Consider the following 16,384-nt stretch of genomic DNA (forward strand, 5'->3'; position numbering starts at 1 on the left):
CTGGGACACCCTCAGCCTTTGGAATCTGCCTGCACTAAGCCAGCAGCTTCTATGGGGAGGGAACTGTGGAATTTACCCCTCCCAGCAGTGGGAGAGGCCCTTCCCCAGGGAAGGCAAGGCCGTGGCAGAGGGTTTCAGACGTATGGAAATGGTTCGTGGTGTAGGCACGAGGGAGAGTTTAAGTCTCTGCAAATAATTTCTCTTGAATTGAATTAATGTAAGAACTAAAATCTGCCCTTGAATTTGAGAATTGTCAGCGTAGTTCTCCATCGCACTCCCCTTCTGGTCCTTATATTTGGCCTGAGACTCTGTTACAATGAAACAAGCTTGAGGAACAGCTTCCGTTTGGGGATGTTCCAGTCCTGTGGACTCAGCACTTAATAACAATCCCAAATAACTAGCCTTTCCTACAGTGTCACAACTCTGGAAAGAAAAATCTGAAATAAAAACAGAAGAAATGGGACGAGGGCAGGGCGGTAGACATGGTCTATACGGACTTCAGTAAGGCCTTTGATGAGGTTCCACGTGGTAGACTGCTCTGGAAGGTTCAATCGCATGGAATCTAGGGAGAGCTGGATAACTGGATACACAACTGGCTTGATGGTAGGAAGCAGAGGGTGATGGTGGAAGGTTGGTTCTCAGACTGGAGGCCGTGATGACGGTGGTTCCCCAGGGCTCGGTGCTGGGCCCATGGTTGTTTGACATCTATCAACGATTTGGATAAGAATGTTCAAGGCATGGAGTAAGTTTGCAGATGACAAGGACTTTAATCCTTAGAGCATAGGAGGCTGAGAGGTGATCGTATAGAGGTGTATAAAATCATGAGGGGCGTAGATTGGGTGAATGCACTCAGTCTTTTTCCCGGGTTGGGATATCAAGAACTAGAGGGCATAGGTTTACGGTGAGAGGGGAGAGATTTAAGAGGAACTTGAGGGACAAATTTTTTTTTACACAAAGGGTGGTATCTGTGGAACAAGCTGCCAGAGGAAGTGGTGGGGCAGGTACAATAACAACTTTTAAAAGACACTTGGACAGGTCCATGGATAGGAAAGGTTTAGAGGGATATGGGCCAAACGCAGGCAAATGGGACTGGCTGAGATGGGAATCTTGGTCAGCATGGACCATTTGGGCTAAACAGCTGGTGTCCGTGCTTTGTAACTCTGTTATGGCCACTGTGTCCAAGCTGTCCCTGTTTCCCACTGACACTTCAGCCGCTCGGCTGATGTCATTCCCTGGGATTAGGTGTAGAATGGCTCCGTCCCCAGTCAGACTATTAAATGTACTGGCATGTTATAAATAAGATTTCTTTATTAGTCACATGTACATCGAAACAGACAGTGAAATGCATCTTTAGCGTGGAGTGCTCTGGGGGCAGCCCGCAAGTGTCGCCACGCTTCCGGCGCCAACATAGCATGCCCACAACTTCCTAACCCGTACGTCTTTGGAATGTGGGAGGAAACCGGAGTACCCGGAGGAAACCCACGCAGACACGGGGAGAACGTACAAACTCCTTACAGACAGCGGCCAGAATTGAACCCGGGTCGCTGGCGCTGTAATAGCGTTACACTAACCGCTACACTACTGTGTCCTGCTGCCTGCCATCTATTCTTCTGACACTCAGGTGATCCCAGTTACTGTGGGGAAAGTTTCACTTCCACTTCCGTGCAGTTTAAAGGCAGAGAATTCCAAAGGTTCAGACCCTCTGTGCAGAGAGGTTTCTCCTCGCCTCAGTCCCTTGTCCTGAGGCTGTGACCCCTGGTTCCAGGTTCCTCAGCCAGGGATAAAGCAGAAGATGCTGGAAATACTCAGCAGGTCAGGCAGCATCCATGCAGGGAGAAATAGGCATCATTTCAGGTCAAAGCCTGTTGTCAGGACTGGGAAAGGGAAGAGAATCGTTAATGTTATTATCAGCAGTAGGGAAATGAGAGTCGTTGATGGTACAGTACAGAAACAGGCCCTTCAGCCCAGCTGTCCATGCTGACTATCCCGTTTACCCACAGTGGGACCTGATCCTAATTGGAGAAAACTCTAAGGGACAGAATTCATGTATATCTTGGAAAGCCAGAGACTGATTCGCGACCGCGTAGCTTTGGGGTGGGGGACGCCTGCCTCATTCGATAGAGTTTTTTGAGGAGGTGACTGAGGAGATTAATGAAGGCAGGAAGGCATTTGACAAGGTACCACATAGTTGGCTGCTCCAAACAGTTAAGGCACAGTTCCCGTTAAGGTGAAGGGCAAGGCTGGCAGGCTTCGGGAACCCTGATGACCAGAGATATTGAGGCTCTGGTTATAAATGATTGCCATACCATTGTGTGCAGTTTTGGGCCCCACATCTTAGGAAGGATGTGCTGACGTTGGAGAGGGTTCAGAGGAGATTTACGAGGATGATTCCAGGAATGAAAGGGCTTACGTATGACGAACGTTTGTCAGCTCTTGGACTGTACTCACTGGAGTACAGAAGAATGAGAGGGGACCTCATAGCAACATTTAAAATGTTGATAGGAAAGGATAGAGTAGATGTGGCTAGGCTGTTTCCCTTGGGTGAGTCCAGGACCAGAGGGCACAATCTTAGAATTAGAGGGTACAGTTTCAAAACAGAGATGAGGAGAAATTTCTTTAGCCAGAGGGTGGTGAATTTGTGGAACTCCTTGCCACGTACAGCAGTGGAGGCCAGATCAGTGGGGGCGTTCAAGGAGGAGATAGATAGATATCTAAATAGTCAGGGTATCAAGGGATATGGGGATAAGGCCGGAAATTGGGATTAGAATAGGTTTTTTTTTTGCCCACCCCCACCCCCTTCCCCATTTCTCATTTCTTTTTTCCCTTTCCTTTGGAGCAGACTCGATGGGCCGAATGGCCTGCTTCTGCTCCCTTGTCTTGTGATCTTGTGAAACTACAGGCCGGTGAGTCTGACATCGGTGGTGGGTAAATTGCTGGAGGAGATTCTGAGGACAGGATCTACCAACATTTAGAGAGACAGGGTCTGATTCGGGACAGTCAGCGCAGCTTTGTGTGTGGGAAGTTGTGTCTGACAAGTCTCTTGGAGTTCTGTGAGGAGGTAACCAAGATAAGGGCCGGGCAGTGGACATTGTCTATATGGACTTCAGCAAGGCCTTTGACAAGGTCCCTCATGACAGGCTAGTCAGGAAGGTTAGATCACATGGGATCCAGGGGGAGACATCGGATTGGATTCATAATTGTCTCAGTGGTAGGAAGCAGAGGGTGATGGTCGAGGGTTGTTTCTCAGACTGGAGGCGTGTGTCTAGTGGTGTGCCACAGGGGTCGGTGCTGGGACCTTTGTAATTTGTATAAACGATTTGGATGTGAATGTACAAGGCGTGGTTAGTAAGTCTGTGGATGATACTAAAATAGGTGGTGGTGTAGATAGTGTAGAAGATTACGAAAACTTACAGAGGGATCTTGGTCAGCTGGGTATGTGGGCTGAGGATTGGCAAATGGTTTTCAATACAGATAAATGTGAGGTGTTACATTTTGGGAGATCAAACCAGGGTAGGGATTATACAGTCAACGGTAGGGCCCTGGGGAGTGTTATAGAACAGAGGCACCTAGGAGTGCAAGTGCATAGTTCACTGAAAGTGGTGTCACAGATAGATAACGTGGTGAAGAAGGTATTTGGCACACTGGCCTTGGGCAGTTATGTTGCAGTTATTAGTGAGGCTGCACTTGGAGTATTGTGCACAGTTTTGGTCACCGTGTTATGAGAAAGATGTTATTAAACTACAAAGAGTGCAGAAAAGATTTCCCAGGATGTTGCCTCGACTTGAGGCCCTGAGTTACAAGGAGAGGTTGCACAGACTAGCATTTTATTCCCTGGAACGTAGGAGATTGAGGTATATAAGATCCTGAGGAGTACAAATGGGTGAATCACAAATGGTGCACATCCTCCTCAACTTTCATTGTGCTGTCAACTCTAACAATGCATCCTTGGCACTCCCTCTAACCAACCCAGCCGTGAGGTGTTTCAGAGGCTGTTATACAGGACTGGAACCTTGTCCCAGGGATCTTTCTCGCAAGCAGTTTAACGCCATCTACATCTGCTCAAACCAACCCCTCCGAATGAGACTAGTAGTGGCTGTGCCTTGTGGCTGGGCTGCCTGAGTGAGCTCAGGTCACTAACTCTGCCTGTCCTTGTCCTGTCTGAAAGGAGAGAATGCGGAGGGAGCAAGAGGAGGCCACTCGCAGACTGGAGGAGGAAGAGGTGAGGAGACAGGGCTGGTGTGGTGGAGGAGGCTGATGGGGACTGTGTGAGTGACGGGGACTGTGTGGGGGGATTGGGAGTCCCCCGTGTGTGGGTGTGAGGATCGGGAGTCCCCCGTGTGTGGGGGTGGCATCGGGAGACCCCCGTGTGTGGGGGTGGCATCGGGAGACCCCCGTGTGTGGGGGTGAGGATCGGGAGTCCCCCTTGTGTGGGGGTGGGATCGGGAGACCCCCGTGTGCGGGGTGGGATCGGGAGACCCCCGTGTGCGGATTGGGAGAACCCCGTATGCAGGGGCGGGATTGGGAGATCCCTGTGTGTGGGGGGATCGGGAGACCGCACTGTGCGGTTTGGGAGACCCCCGTCTGCAGGGATGGGATTGGGAGACCCCCGTGTGTGCATTCCGTTTTGGCGTTACTGTTGAACAAAGGTGAAGATGATTCTCTGTTGTGTGTTCCCTCTGCCCTGTCAGAGAGACCCTCAGTGTGTAATCCAACTTCCCTCCCTTCGTTGTTCACAGAATCACAGCACTGAACCCCTGAAGCTGGATTACAGGACCCTGGCAGCTCTACCCAACAGTGGCATCCAGAGGGTTCATCGGGTAAGCTAGGGTGTGTGTGTCTGTGTCTGTGTGGGTAAGTGTGTGTTGAGGTGTGGGTGTATGTGGGTGCATATGTATGAGGGTTTGTGTATGTGAAGGTGTATGTATTGTGTGTGTGTGTGTGTGTGTGTATTGTGTGTGTGTGGGTGGGCGTGTGTATTGTGTATGTGGAGGTGTGTTTGTGTATGTGGAGGTGCGTGTGTGTGTGTGTGTGAGCACTTTCCTGTGTGACTGCGTATACGTCTGCAGTCTGTGTGTTGCATGGAAGCTGCTGGTGTAACAGAAGTGTCACAGCCGCTCTGGCTGTGTTGCTGGGGACCACCTCTGCTGTAGGCGGTGCTGACGTCACTGCACCAGGACATGGTAACGATGAGCAGTGTGCAGGGAGGGACACCAGAGGTTTCAGTACAGACACCACTGGTGCTGGCCATCACTCCCAGCTGGGAGTGGCCTCCTCTGCCAGCTCCATGGCATGGGTGTTCAGGGTAGGTGTGAACTTCCCCACTCAGTGCATAGTGATACGTCCTGGGAAGTCAAACAAGGGTAGGAGGTACACAGTCAATGGGAGGGCCTAAGGAGTGTTGTGAACAGAGGGACCTCTGCCCCTCAGGTCCCCTTTAAACCTTCCCCCCTCACCTTCAATCTATGTCCTCTAGAGCACAGAACAGTACAGGCCCTTCCGCCCATGATGTTGTGCTGACCTATATAAACCTACTCCCTGATCAATCTAACCCCTCCCTCCTACACAGCCCATAACCCTCCATTTTTCTTACATTAATGTGCCTATCGAAGAGTATTTTACATGTCCCTATTGTACCAGCCTCTCCCACCCACCCCTGGCAGCGTGCTCCAGTCACTCACCACTTTCTGTGTACAGAACCTACCTCTGACATCTCCCCTGAATATTCCTCCTCTGACCTTAAACTGATGTCCTCTGGTATCAGCCATTGCCGCCCTGGGGAAAAGGTGCTGGCTGTCCACTCTATCTATGCCCCTCATAATCTTATACACCTCTATCAAATTGCCTCCCTTCCTGCATCGCTTCACAGAGAAAAGCCCCAGCTTTCCTCATAAGACGTGCTCTCCAATCCAGGCAGCATCCTGGTAAATTTCCTCTGCACCGTCTCTAAAGCTTCCACATCCTTCCTGTAATGAGACAACCAGAACTGAACACAATACTCCAAGTGTGGTCTAATCAGAGTTCTATAGAGCTACAACATTACCTCGCAGCTCTTGAACTCAGTACCCTGACTAATGAAGGCCAACACACCATACGCCGCCTTAACAACCCTATCAACCTGCGCGGACCCAGAGATCCCTCTGTTCCTCCACACTGCTCAGAATCCTGCCATTAACCTTGTACTCTGCCTTCAAGTTCGATCTTCTCTAGTTTTAGCCTCCACTGCCCTGGGAAAAAGACAGTAATTATCTACCCTATCTGTGCCCCTCATCATTTCATAGACATGTACAAATCACCCCTCGCCTCCTGCGCTCCCAGCCTGTGCAGTCTCCCAGTAACCCCGTCCCTCCATTGCTGGTGAATCTCTCCCGCACTCTCTCCAGTGCAGCCACACCATTCCTGTTGTGTGTGGTCCGGACTGGAGTGTTCCAGTTACAAGGAGGGACAGGACAGGTGGGTTTGTTTTCCCTGCAGTGCAGACTGAGGGGTGACCCAGTAGAGGTGTGCAAATCTCTGAGTGGGATAGGTAGGGTAAATAGCCAGAGCCGCCCATCATACCTACTGATCCCAGTGACCTCTTCTGGCAGCACATTCCAGACCTCCTCCACCCTCTGGGTGAAAATATCCCCCCTCAGATTCCCTCTAAACTCCCTCTAAACTCCCACACCTTCTGTGCCCCCTGACTTTGACACCCTCACCATGGGGCTCGGTGCCCCCTGACCTTGACACCCTCACCATGGGGCTCGGTGCCCTGCTCTGTGAGTCTGATGTCGGGCGGCGGCTGACGGGGAGGTTGGTGAAGACCCTGAGCAGCCGATGGCATTGAAGAGGCTGTTGGCAACGATTGTGAACGAGTCAAGAATGCGAAGCCTGCGAATGCCTCGGGAGTCAGCCCTGGAATGCTGGCTGTGACCTTGGGCCCGTTTTAGTTGTAGGGGTGAGAGGTGAGAGTGCCGAGCCTCGCATCTGCTCCTGCCTTGTCAGTGTGGGGCGGGAGCTCAAACCCTTTGTGTGTAGGGTTACAGCCTGTCCTGTACACTGTGTGGGGAAGTGCTCGATCCCCAGCCTTCAGAACCCAGGACCAGGGAGTTTCAAGGTAGCCTTCTGTGGACAGGCTGGTGGGACGATGTAAGTATTGCGTTCTTGGGGAGCGTTATCCTCCGGAGCAGACCAGGGCCGTAGGTGGGTGGGTGTCCCAGGGCTGTGGGTGCTGGGGGAGGTTTGATTGTCAGACATTTCCTACAGGAGAGTTCCCAGTCACTGCTGCAGTGCAGCCGGTTCTTCACCAGCACTGTGCTGTCCTGCTTGAGACTCTCAAATTCTTCCGACGTTCAGTGAGATCGTGGTTTTGTGAGCTAATCCCACGGAGCCATTACCTCACCTCCTCTGTAATCTGGACAAATCTGACAGCCCACACCAGTAGGAGGTCTCTCTGTGTCCCCTCCCCACGTGTGGGGGGATCTGTCCTGATCACTCCGAATACCCGGGGTTCTCTCTCCCCTTGTTACAGGATGGCCCGTCCACTGGGACGTTCTCTCTGCCCTCCCTGGTCATTGTGGCCGCTCTGATTACCGACGCTGCCTTTCCTTTTCCTCCCCATCTCACCCTGGCATGTCCCTGTTCTTTCCTTCCCTCCAGCGCTCCTCTGCCATCTCCCTGTGTCATGGAGGTGCAGTGAAAGTCCGGTCGCTGTGTGTCAGGAGCCGTAGCCCTACCTCAGTCACCCTGCTCCCGGTACCTGAGGGTGGGGGCCCGCTGGGTGCTGGCGGTGTACGTGCGAGGATCTGCGGCTTTGCTGTCCTGCCCTGCTGCCTCACACGAGGCTTTCTCTTTTAGGAATCAGGAGCTGAGGAACATGTGGTCAGCGCTGCTGAGGTTTGAATGCGGCGGGTGTCTCTGAATCCCCGCAGCCCGTCTCTGCCCTGTCCTTCCTTCCATTGCTGCCATGGAAGCTGAGTGTGGGCAACGCTGCACAGTACAAGAGGGCGAGGTTGCTCCTTCTGGCACATCGGGCTCTGCAGCCTCGAGGGAAGTTAGTGGAGGCCCTGGGGCCGGTGTCAGTGAGCAGCGAGGCACCCATGGGTGCTGGAGAACAGAAGGGGGCAGTGGGGACAGGCCATTCACCGATCACAGGAACCAGGCCCAAGTGCGTGAGGAGGAAGAGGTTCTGATCGAGCTGCAGCCCATCCCCTTCCACCAGAACCCCTTCGTGGTGGCCAACACCAGGGCTCGTGCGAGGATCAGGGAGGTATGGGCAGCCACGTCCAGGCAGGGAGCCGGGCACGGCATGGTGTGACTGAGCACACGCCCTCTCACTGGGGTGTGTTCCCAACTCACAGACCCGACGGGTCCATCTGTGTGTGTGTGGGCCTGGTTCCCACTGTGCTTTCTGTCTGTGTCGGTGTGTGTGTCAGTGTGGGTGTGTGTCTGTGTGTGCGTTGGGGTGTGGGTGTGTGCGTTGGGGTGTGGGTGTGTGCGCATGTGTGTCTGTGTGTGCAGGAGTGCATGCATGCATGTTGATGTCTGTGTGCATCCACATGTGCATGCCTGTGCACAGGAAGTTGTGTGTGTGCATTTTAATGCACATGTGTGTTTCTGTCTGTGCATGTGCTGGTGTGTGATTGTGTTCATGCATGTGCATGATATAAGTGTGTTTGTGCATGTTGGGGTGTGTGTGTGTGCACATGTGCCCTGTGACTGCAGTGAACTAACACCGGAGCACTCGGAGTGCGGTGACCTGCTGCCCCTGAGCTGGGACGGCGCGGCCTGGGGTGGGCGGTGAATGTAAAATGTCTCCGTGCCGTCACTGCTGCGTCCCAGGAGGGAGGTGTACAGGGAGACCTGGCCGGGAGTGGGGAAGCCGCAAAGTGATTGAGAAGGGGAGGGGAGTTGTAAGGTGGTGGAGGCGTGGATAGGAGAGGACGGGCAGTGGGCAGATGGGATCCGTGCAGAAGGGCATCACGCTCAGTATGGGTGAGGTGGGCCGAAGGGCCTGCTGCTGTTCCAGTGTAGATCAGTGAGCGTGGGAGGGGCGGCTGGGAAGTTCTGAGCGTGAACAGTCAGCAGTGTGGGTCAGTGACCACCAGCAGTGGGTCAGTGTGGGTCAGTGACCACCGGGAGTGGGTCAGTGACCACCGGGAGTGTGTCGGCGACACCAGGAGTGGGTTGGTTTGGGCTGGTGACCACCAGGAGAGGGACGGTGAGCAAGCATTGCAACAAGGGGAGGGGACGGGTTGAGGGAGAGGGGTCGGGTCCAGGGGGAGGGGACGGGTTGAGGGAGACGGGACAGGTCTGGGGGAGCGGTCAGGGGTAGATGGGCGATATCCCAGCTGTACCATAGACTCAGCTGCTGCATTTGCTGTCATCCTGTTTTCCAGACCAGTTCCAGCAGCAATCCTGTCCCCGGCAACAGTGTCCCACGGGATTTCAGCAGCTCCCCCACCTTCCAGCCAGTAAGTTCACTCCAGGGCAGAGAGCGCACTGTGTCCAGGGAGGGAGGGGACAGTACAGAGCGCGCACTGTGTCCGGGGAGGGGACGGTACAGAGCGCGCACTGTGTCCGGGGAGGGAGGGGACAGTACGGAGAGCGCACTGTGTCCGGGGAGGGGACAGTACGGAGAGCGCACTGTGTCCGGGGAGGGGACAGTACAGAGCGCGCACTGTGTCCGGGGAGGGGACAGTACGGAGAGCGCACTGTGTCCGGGGGAGGGGACAGTACAGAGCGCGCACTGTGTCCGGGGAGGGAGGGGACAGTACAGAGCGCGCACTATGTCTGGGGAGGGGACAGTATAGGGAGCGCACTGTGTCTGGGGAGGGAGGGGACAGTACAGAGAACGCACTGTGTCCGGGGGAGGGGACAGTACAGAGAGCGCACTGTGTCCGGGGAGGGAGGGGACAGTACAGAGAGCGCACTGTGTCCGGGGAGGGAGGGGACAGTACAGAGAGCGCACTGCGTCCGGGGAGGGGACAGTACAGAGAGCGCACTGTGTCCGGGGAGGGAGGGGACGGTACAGAGAGCGCACTGTGTCCGGGGAGGGAGGGGACGGTACAGAGAGCGCACTGTGTCCGGGGAGGGAGGGGACGGTACAGAGAGCGCACTGTGTCCGGGGAGGGGACAGTACAGAGAGTGCACTGTGTCCGGGGAGGGAGGGGACAGTACAGAGAGCGCACTGTGTCCGGGGAGGAGACAGTACAGAGAGCGCACTGTGTCCGGGGAGGGGACAGTACAGAGCGCGCACTGTGTCCGGGGAGGGAGGGGACAGTACAGAGCGCGCACTGTGTCCGGGGAGGGGACAGTACAGAGAGCGCACTATGTCCGGGGAGGGAGGGGACGGTACAGAGAGCGCACTGTGTCCGGGGAGGGAGGGGACGGTACAGAGAGCGCACTGTGTCCGGGGAGGGAGGGGACGGTACAGAGAGCGCACTGTGTCCGGGGAGGGAGGGGACGGTACAGAGAGCGCACTGTGTCCGGGGAGGGGACAGTACAGAGAGCGCACTGTGTCTGGGGGAGGGAGGGGACAGTACAGAGAGCGCACTGTCCGGGGAGGGAGGGGACAGTACAGAGAGCACACTGTGTCCGGGGAGGAGACAGTACAGAGAGCGCACTGTGTCCGGGGAGGGGACAGTACAGAGAGCGCACTGTGTCCGGGGAGGGGACAGTACAGAGAGCGCACTGTGTCCGGGGAGGGGACAGTACAGAGAGCGCACTGTGTCCGGGGAGGGGACGGTACAGAGCGCGCACTGTGTCCGGGGAGGGAGGGGACAGTACAGAGCGCGCACTGTGTCCGGGGTTCCCACTGTAGGGTGGACATTGACTCCCCCCTCCGCTGGTCCCCGGGCTACAGCAGGGTTTCTGCGGAGGGGAGAATTCTCCCCTCCAACTCCTCTCGTTCACTTCTCTGCTTTTTCTCTTTTCTGTGTTTCTTCCTCTGCCCTGCCATCACCTTGCTCACTGTGTGACCCTCTCCGTGCCGCTGTCTCCGGTCTGTGTGTCCCCTTCCCCTTCCAACTCTCTGTACTCTGTATCTCATGATCACCCCCCCTCACCCTTCGTCCACTTTGCTCTGTCTCGTTCTGTGATCCACCTCTCTCTCTCTCCCTCCCCTCCTCTTCCCTCCCCCCCTCCACCTCGCTTTCATGTCCCTACCCCCTGCCCCTCCCCCTCCATCTCCCTTCCCCTCTTCTCACCCTCCTCCCTCTCGTCTCTGCCCCTCCCGTCCCTCTCCCCCCACCTCTCCCCCTCCCCACCTCTCCCCCACCCCCACCCCTCATCTCTCCCCTCCTCTCCCACCCCCTGTTGCTATCGGCACAGACAAAGCCTGGGGTCATCCATCCACTGTCCCGGGTCCGAGCCGTCCTTGGTACAGCACCAGCCGATGGCAGGAACAGTCCCAACCCGTTCCAGACAGTGGAGGAGCAGGCAGTGCCACAGGATGCTGTAAGTGTTTCACCACCGCTCCATCCCCCAAGCTCACCAAACACACTGGTGTGCTCTAGAATTCAAGCTGGGTCCAGCACCCTAGGGTGCCCTGTGCTGAGATCCTGTGTGTTGGGTTCAGCATCCCAGGGTGCCCTGTTCTGAGGTCCTGTGTGTTGGGTTCAGCATCCCAGGGTGCCCTGTTCTGAGGTCCTGTGTGTTGGGTTCAGCATCCCAGGGTGCCCTGTGCTGAGGTCCTATGTGTTGGGTTCAGCACCCTAGGGTGCCCTGTGCTGAGGTCCTGTGTGTTGGGTCCAGCATGCTAGGGTGCCCTGTGCTGAGGTCCTGTGTGATGGGTCAGATAGCACAGAAGCAGGCCCTTTGGCCCAGCTGATCCATGCTGAACAAGTGCCTATCTGAGCTAGTCCCATCAGTCCGAAAATAGGATAACTAAAACTCTACACAGTGCTCCAGCTGTGGTCTCACCAATGTCTTGTACAACTTCATAAACCTCTATAAAGTCACCCCTCAGCCTACTTTGCTCCAGGGAAAACAGTCCCAGTTTATCCAGTCTCTCATAGAACATGGAACAGTACAGCACTGGACAGGCCCTTCGGCTCACCGTGTTGTGCCGATCTCGATGCCAATTTATGCTAAATGTCCTCCTCCTGTGTATCCCCACATCCCTCCATTCCCCTCATATTCATGCGTCTATCTGAAAGCCTCTTAAACTCCTCCAAACTGCCTGCTTCCAGCACTGCCCCTGGTGACTCATTCCAGGCACCCATCACTCTCTGCGTAAATAACTTGCCCCTCACATCGTCTTTAAACTTTCCTCCTCTAACCTTAAAAGCGTGTCCTGCGGTGTTAGGCATTTCTACCCTGGGGATAAGATTCTGTCTGCTCTATCTATGCCTCTCATAACTTTAAAAACTTCTATCAGGTCTCCCCTTAGCCTCCGATGCTCTAGGGAGAACAAACCAAGTTTGCCCAACCTTTCCTTAGAACAAACCAAATTTGCCTAACCTTTCCTTAGAACTCAAGCCCTCCAGTCCTGACAACATCCTAGTGAAGCTTTTCTGCACCCTTTCCAGCTTGATCACATCCTTCCTGTAGTAAGGCGGCCAGAAACGCACACATTACTCCAGGTGCAGTCTCACCAACGTCTTGTACATGACGTCCCAACTCTTGTACTCCGTGCCCGTCCAATGAAGGCAAGTATGCCATGTGCCTCACCACTTTGTCTACCTGTGTCACTCTCAGGGAACTATGTACCTGTACCCCGGGTCTCTCTGTTCTACAACACTCCCCAGGACCCTGCCATTTACTGTGCAAGTCCTGTCCTGCTTTAACTTACCAAACTGCATCACTTGGCACTTTCCTGAGTTAAATGCCCACTTTCCCAGTTGATCTAGATCCTGTTGTAACTGCAGACAACCTCCCTCGCCCTCCACCAACTTTGGTGTCATCCACAAACGTATTAATCATGCCTCCTGCATTCTCATCCATATCGTTAATCTATAACAAATAACAGTGGTCGCAGCACCAATCCCTGCGGCATGGGTCTCCAATCTGAGACACAACCCTACAGTACCTCCCTCTGACTCCTCCCACCAAACCAATGTTGTATCCAGTTGGTTGGATCCTGGATCCCATGGAATCTCACCTTCTGGACTAGCCTTCCTGTGGGATTTGGCCAAAGGCCTTGCTAAAATCCATGTAGACAACATCTACCACCTTGCTTTCATCAATCCCCTTGGTCACCTTAGCTACAACAGTAGCCACCCTCCAATCTTCTGGTACCTCACCTGTGGCTAACGATGGTAAGAAAATCTCTGCCAAGACCCCAGGAATTTCTTCCCCAGCTTCCACACAGTCTGAGGATACGTCAGGTCAGGCTCTGGAGATTTATCCACATTTATGCATCTTAAGACCACTAACACCTCCTCTTTCATGACGTTGACATGTTTCAGGCCCCTCTTGCCCTCCCTCCCTGTACAGTTAACTTTTCTACTGAAGTAAGGGCGAACATCCCATTCCCCTTCCCCGTCACCTGCTGTGCTGTGCATGTTTATGGTGTTTCACACACATGGACCCCAAATCCCCTTGTTCTGCAGGTTCCTGCAATTCCTCTCCATCTAACTAATACTCTGTTCTCTGTCCTTCCAAGGTGAATGACTTCACATCTCCCACTTTATTTGCTGACCTTTCCCCCACTCACCTAACCAAGTGACACCTCTGTAAGCTCTGGGTTTCCTCCGCACGACCCACCTTCCCTCCTCTTTGTATGTTCTCTATGCATTTGGCTGCCGTACACTCTCTCCCTCCCTCCAAGTCAGATTGCAAACGATTGTGGTCCCGGCACTGACCCTGCTGGCGCCCCCTGACCCTGCTGGCTCCCACTGACCCCTCCTCGCTGATCCCTCCTGTCTGCCCGACCACCATCCGCATCCCCACCTTCCCTGATCCTTATAGTAACATCAGTTTGAACACCTGGGAGTACAGGTACAACAGGTGAGGCTGGTCCCCTTCAGGTGACGTCCCATGAGCTGTGGTGACGGGGTAGCTCACTGCATTACAGTGTTGCCATCAGCTTCAAACTCCTGTTTCTTCTCTCCTCAAAGGATGTTGCTGTGCACAGAAACTTCCGAGCCAAGCCCACCACTGAGGTGAGTCTACCTGCACTGCTACAGGCCGGGTTTACATCACACTCAGTGTGAGAAGATGCGCAAATCCTTTCACCTCCACAGAGCCCAGTTAGTTGGGACGCTTCACCCAGTGGTGTTGCACTTCGACTGAAGGGTTCCATGGGGTTTGGGCGAGGGTGACAGGATTTGGGGTCCTCCAGGGGAAACATGGCCAGCCTATCTCATCTCTCCCCATAGTCCTTCAGTCCCGACAACAGATATCCCAGCCAGGGCCCTCCCTCACGTCTTAGGACGCACTTGGTCAGGCCCCGGGGGTTTATCTACCTTTGTGCACTTCAGGACCGCCAGCACCTTCTCTCTTGTGATGTGTTTCCCTAAAGTCCCCAGTCTCCATCACCTTCCCCACGGTTAATGACGCTGAGCAATATCGATTTTGCCCCTCGCCCATCTGCTGTGGCTCCTTACACAGGCGACACGCTGACCACGGTTCCCTAATCTTGCTGCCTTTCACTTTCACCCTTCCCTGAACACCTGCTCACTCTCCCTGCAAGAGCCACAACCCACGGGACTGGGAGATGGGGACTGGGACAGACCTCATCCACGGGGACCGACGGGATTGACGTAAATGGGGACCGAGCCCGTCCGCGGGGACCGAGCCCGTCCGCGGGGAGTGAGCCCGTCTGCAGGGAGTGACACCATCCCCGGGGGGAGGTTTAAACAGGAGCCGGGGGGGCAGGTTTTTCTCCCAGAGGGTGGTGGGGTGTGTGGAATGAGCTGCCAGGGGGGGTGGTCAATGCAGGGACAGTGACAGCGTTTAAGAGACGTTTGTGTGTTGCAGGACGGAGAGGATGGTGTGTTTGCCATGTTAACGCGCTGGGAGGAGGAAGGCCATGGGCCACGGAGTTACAGCACACCCACAGCTGGCACCAGGGCCCCAGGCAGTGCAAGGTGGAAGGAGCCAGAGGTAGCTGCTCGACTAATGGAGGTGGCGTTGGTGGTGGGGCAGAGGCTTTGGTGATCTGACCGATAACAGTGGCTGTTACATAACCCTCAGCAGCAGAGTCGACACTCCCCAAGAGGGGGAACCCACTGGTCCCATGTAAACACAGACCCCTCCCGTCTGGTGGAAACACAGACCCCTCCGTCTGGTGTGAACACAGACCCCTTCACTTGGTGTAAGCACAGACCCACCTGGTGTGAACGCAGACCCCTCTGCCTGGTGTGAACGCAAACCCCTCTGCCTGGTGTGAACGCAAACCCCTCTGCCTGGTGTAAACACAGAGACCCCTCCGCCTGGTGTAAACGCTGACCCCTCCGCCTGGTGTAAACGCTGACCCCTCCACCTGGTGTAAACACAGATCCACCATTGGGATAGGGAACGCTGCCTTGAGCTCCGGGGAGGTGTGGAATAAGGTTGTTTGGAACATTGTGGTGGGAAGGTCTTTGTGTCGGGCAGTGGGAGGTACTGTGTTTTGGGGCAGTGTGTGTGTCGGGGTGGCGTGCGGGTCCGTGTGTCGGGGTGGCGTGCGGGTCCGTGTGTCGGGGTGGCGCGCGGGTCCGTGTGTCGGGGTGGCGCGCGGGTCCGTGTGTCGGGGTGGCGCGCGGGTCCGTGTGTCGGGGTGGCGCGCGGGTCCGTGTGTCGGGGTGGCGTGCGGGTCCGTGTGTCGGGGTGGCGCGCGGGTCCGTGTGTCAGGCCGGCGCGTTGTTCTGCGCTGACTGATGGTCCGTGTCCTGTGTGGAAGGTTCCCTCCCCTGGAGCATTGGACAGTCCGGAGCAGCAGTCATTCCGGGAGCGTCAGAAGTACTTTGAGATGGAGGTGAGGCCCCCGTCCGCAGAGAGGCCCAAACGGGTGTCGCTAGTGGCCGAGCATGACCTGAGGAAGATGAAAGAGGAGGAAGGTAAGTGCAGACCGTGGGGCTCCCTCACCGGGGAGATCCCTCACCGCGGGGCTCCCTCACCGGGGAGATCCCTCACCGCGGGGCTCCCTCACCGGGGAGATCCCTCACCGCGGGGCTCCCTCACCGGGGAGATCCCTCACCGCGGGGCTCCCTCACCGGGGAGATCCCTCACCGCGGGGCTCCCTCACCGGGGAGATCCCTCACCGCGGGGCTCCCTCACCGGGGAGATCCCTCACCGCGGGGCTCCCTCACCGGGGAGATCCCTCACCGCGGGGCTCCCTCACCGGGGAGATCCCTCACCGCGGGGCTCCCTCACCGGGGAGATCCCTCACCGCGGGGCTCCCTCACCGGGGAGATCCCTCACCGGGGAGATCTCTGGCCGCAGGGCTTCCTCCGCGGGGTTCCCTTGGTGTGGAGGTGAGGGG

At 55.7% G+C, this 16,384-nt stretch overlaps 1 protein-coding gene across 1 annotated transcript in view; it reads left to right on the forward strand.

Annotated features, from left to right (window-relative positions):
* Window positions 1–16,384, forward strand: part of scrib (scribble planar cell polarity protein) — a 138,698-nt gene that overhangs the window by 103,919 nt on the left and 18,395 nt on the right. Inside the window, exons 28-34 of the mRNA XM_052016028.1 lie at window positions 4,166–4,219; window positions 4,737–4,817; window positions 9,375–9,449; window positions 11,308–11,433; window positions 14,037–14,081; window positions 14,899–15,024; window positions 15,803–15,959. Coding sequence (XP_051871988.1) covers window positions 4,166–4,219; window positions 4,737–4,817; window positions 9,375–9,449; window positions 11,308–11,433; window positions 14,037–14,081; window positions 14,899–15,024; window positions 15,803–15,959 — 664 coding nt within the window. The remainder of the gene's footprint in view (window positions 1–4,165; window positions 4,220–4,736; window positions 4,818–9,374; window positions 9,450–11,307; window positions 11,434–14,036; window positions 14,082–14,898; window positions 15,025–15,802; window positions 15,960–16,384) is intronic.

Source organism: Pristis pectinata, chromosome 5, assembly GCF_009764475.1.
Source record: "Pristis pectinata isolate sPriPec2 chromosome 5, sPriPec2.1.pri, whole genome shotgun sequence".
Classification (NCBI taxonomy): Eukaryota; Metazoa; Chordata; class Chondrichthyes; order Rhinopristiformes; family Pristidae; genus Pristis; species Pristis pectinata.